Source organism: Cebus imitator, unplaced genomic scaffold (genome assembly GCF_001604975.1).
Source record: "Cebus imitator isolate Cc_AM_T3 unplaced genomic scaffold, Cebus_imitator-1.0 Scaffold464, whole genome shotgun sequence".
Taxonomy (NCBI): domain Eukaryota; kingdom Metazoa; phylum Chordata; class Mammalia; order Primates; family Cebidae; genus Cebus; species Cebus imitator.
In genome coordinates this window covers 1,518,239-1,519,764 of record NW_016107779.1, presented here as the reverse complement: position 1 = coordinate 1,519,764, position 1,526 = coordinate 1,518,239, and the positions used below count along the sequence as shown (strand labels likewise).

At 35.4% G+C, this 1,526-nt stretch overlaps 1 protein-coding gene across 1 annotated transcript in view; it reads left to right on the top strand.

Moving 5' to 3' along the window:
* LOC108291761 (coiled-coil domain-containing protein 144A-like) overlaps positions 1 to 1,526 on the top strand; it is a 43,550-nt gene that overhangs the window by 36,527 nt on the left and 5,497 nt on the right. Inside the window, 1 exon segment of the mRNA XM_037732684.1 lies at positions 1,270 to 1,312. Within this exon segment, the coding sequence (XP_037588612.1) occupies positions 1,270 to 1,312 (43 nt within the window).

Below are 1,526 nucleotides of genomic sequence, written 5' to 3'. Positions count from 1 at the left end.
GAAGTTAAGTGTTAGTTTACACATTGTCTGGGTAGGGTGGAAATTACAGACCTTAGTTACTTATTACAAGTTGCAGGGGCCCACATGGCGTGGGTTTGGACTGCTTGCCTGTCACATCAGGGTTACAGAGAGCAGTTTCAACAGAAAGCCGAGGTATAGTTGAGGTATGCAGTTTTATGGGGCATTTACCATGTCACAATGTTACTTACTCTGTAAAGCCTATTCTTAATGTTTTTGTCACAGAAATGTTATGGAAAGGAGGCTCAAAATATTGGTTAACCTGTTAGTCAAAAAAAAAAAAAATTGACACCTAAAATTTGTAAAGGCATGAGATATCATTATCATTCTTGCCACAAACCATCTCAGACCCTGTCTGGGCCTTCAGTGAGAGAGTGCGTATTCTACAAAAGATTTAAATGAGCACTCTAGATACGAGACACTGACAATAAGTTTGAAATATTCCCACACCTTTCATAAGTAAGTAGATAACTATAACTTGTCAGATACTTCAAAAATGGGTACTAGTTTCTGAAAAGAAATCAAAGTTGCGAAATCAGAGTTGCAGCTAAATGACTACATTGTTTTCCTAGTTTGTAATTCTAGATGGGAATAAGTCAGTGAAACTAAGATTGAAAACTGGCTCTAACCTATTTTTATTCTTGTTTTCACGTAAATTTTCTGAAATCTTTGTGTCCATGTGAATAAAGAAATGTTAACCATAATAGTGTAATATTTTTAATCTTTTGCCAGTGGAATATATTCACATGCCGTCACAACAACACTGCTTTCTTCAAGTGTGTATTAAAGATTCTGTGCTGAATTAATAGTAAAGGACATACATTAAAATTATTTTATGCAAGTGGAGAATGGAGAGTTCATTTTAAGGAACTATTCATTAAAGTGAAAAACTGATTAGACTTTTATAAAGGGCAGAGTTTTGATAAGAATGGGAAAGTAATACACTCATTGCAAAATATGAGTTGAACTGTTTAACCTCTGTACTAATAAGGGAAAACCTCACACGTTTGAAATGACATTGTGCAACAGACCAATATTAATTGTGCTTTTATGAGATTAAACAGCATAACACAGATATGTTCTCCTTTATCTAAACTTCAAATACGAATTTATGTGATTTTTTTTTTAAGCAATCTTCAAGTTAGGTCTAGTCTCTGAAAGTATTATTTAAAGGCCACGTTTTGTAATTGATACTCTTACCATAATAAGGTCTCTTCTGAAACATTGTAAATAATATTTGACTTATTTCAGATGCAGCAGCAGTTGGAATATGATATACCTTTAGGAGCAGCAGGTATGTTAGTAAAAAAAAAAAATTTCTTTTTTTCTGAGACAGAGTCTCACCTTATCGCCCAGGCTGGAGTGCAATGGCATGATCTCAGCTCACTGTAAACTCTGCTGCCCAGATTCAAGCAATTCTCTTGCCTCAGCCTCCCAAGTAGCTGGGATTATAGGCGCCTGCCACTATGCCCAGCCAGGTTTTGTATTTTTAGTAGAGACGGGGTTTC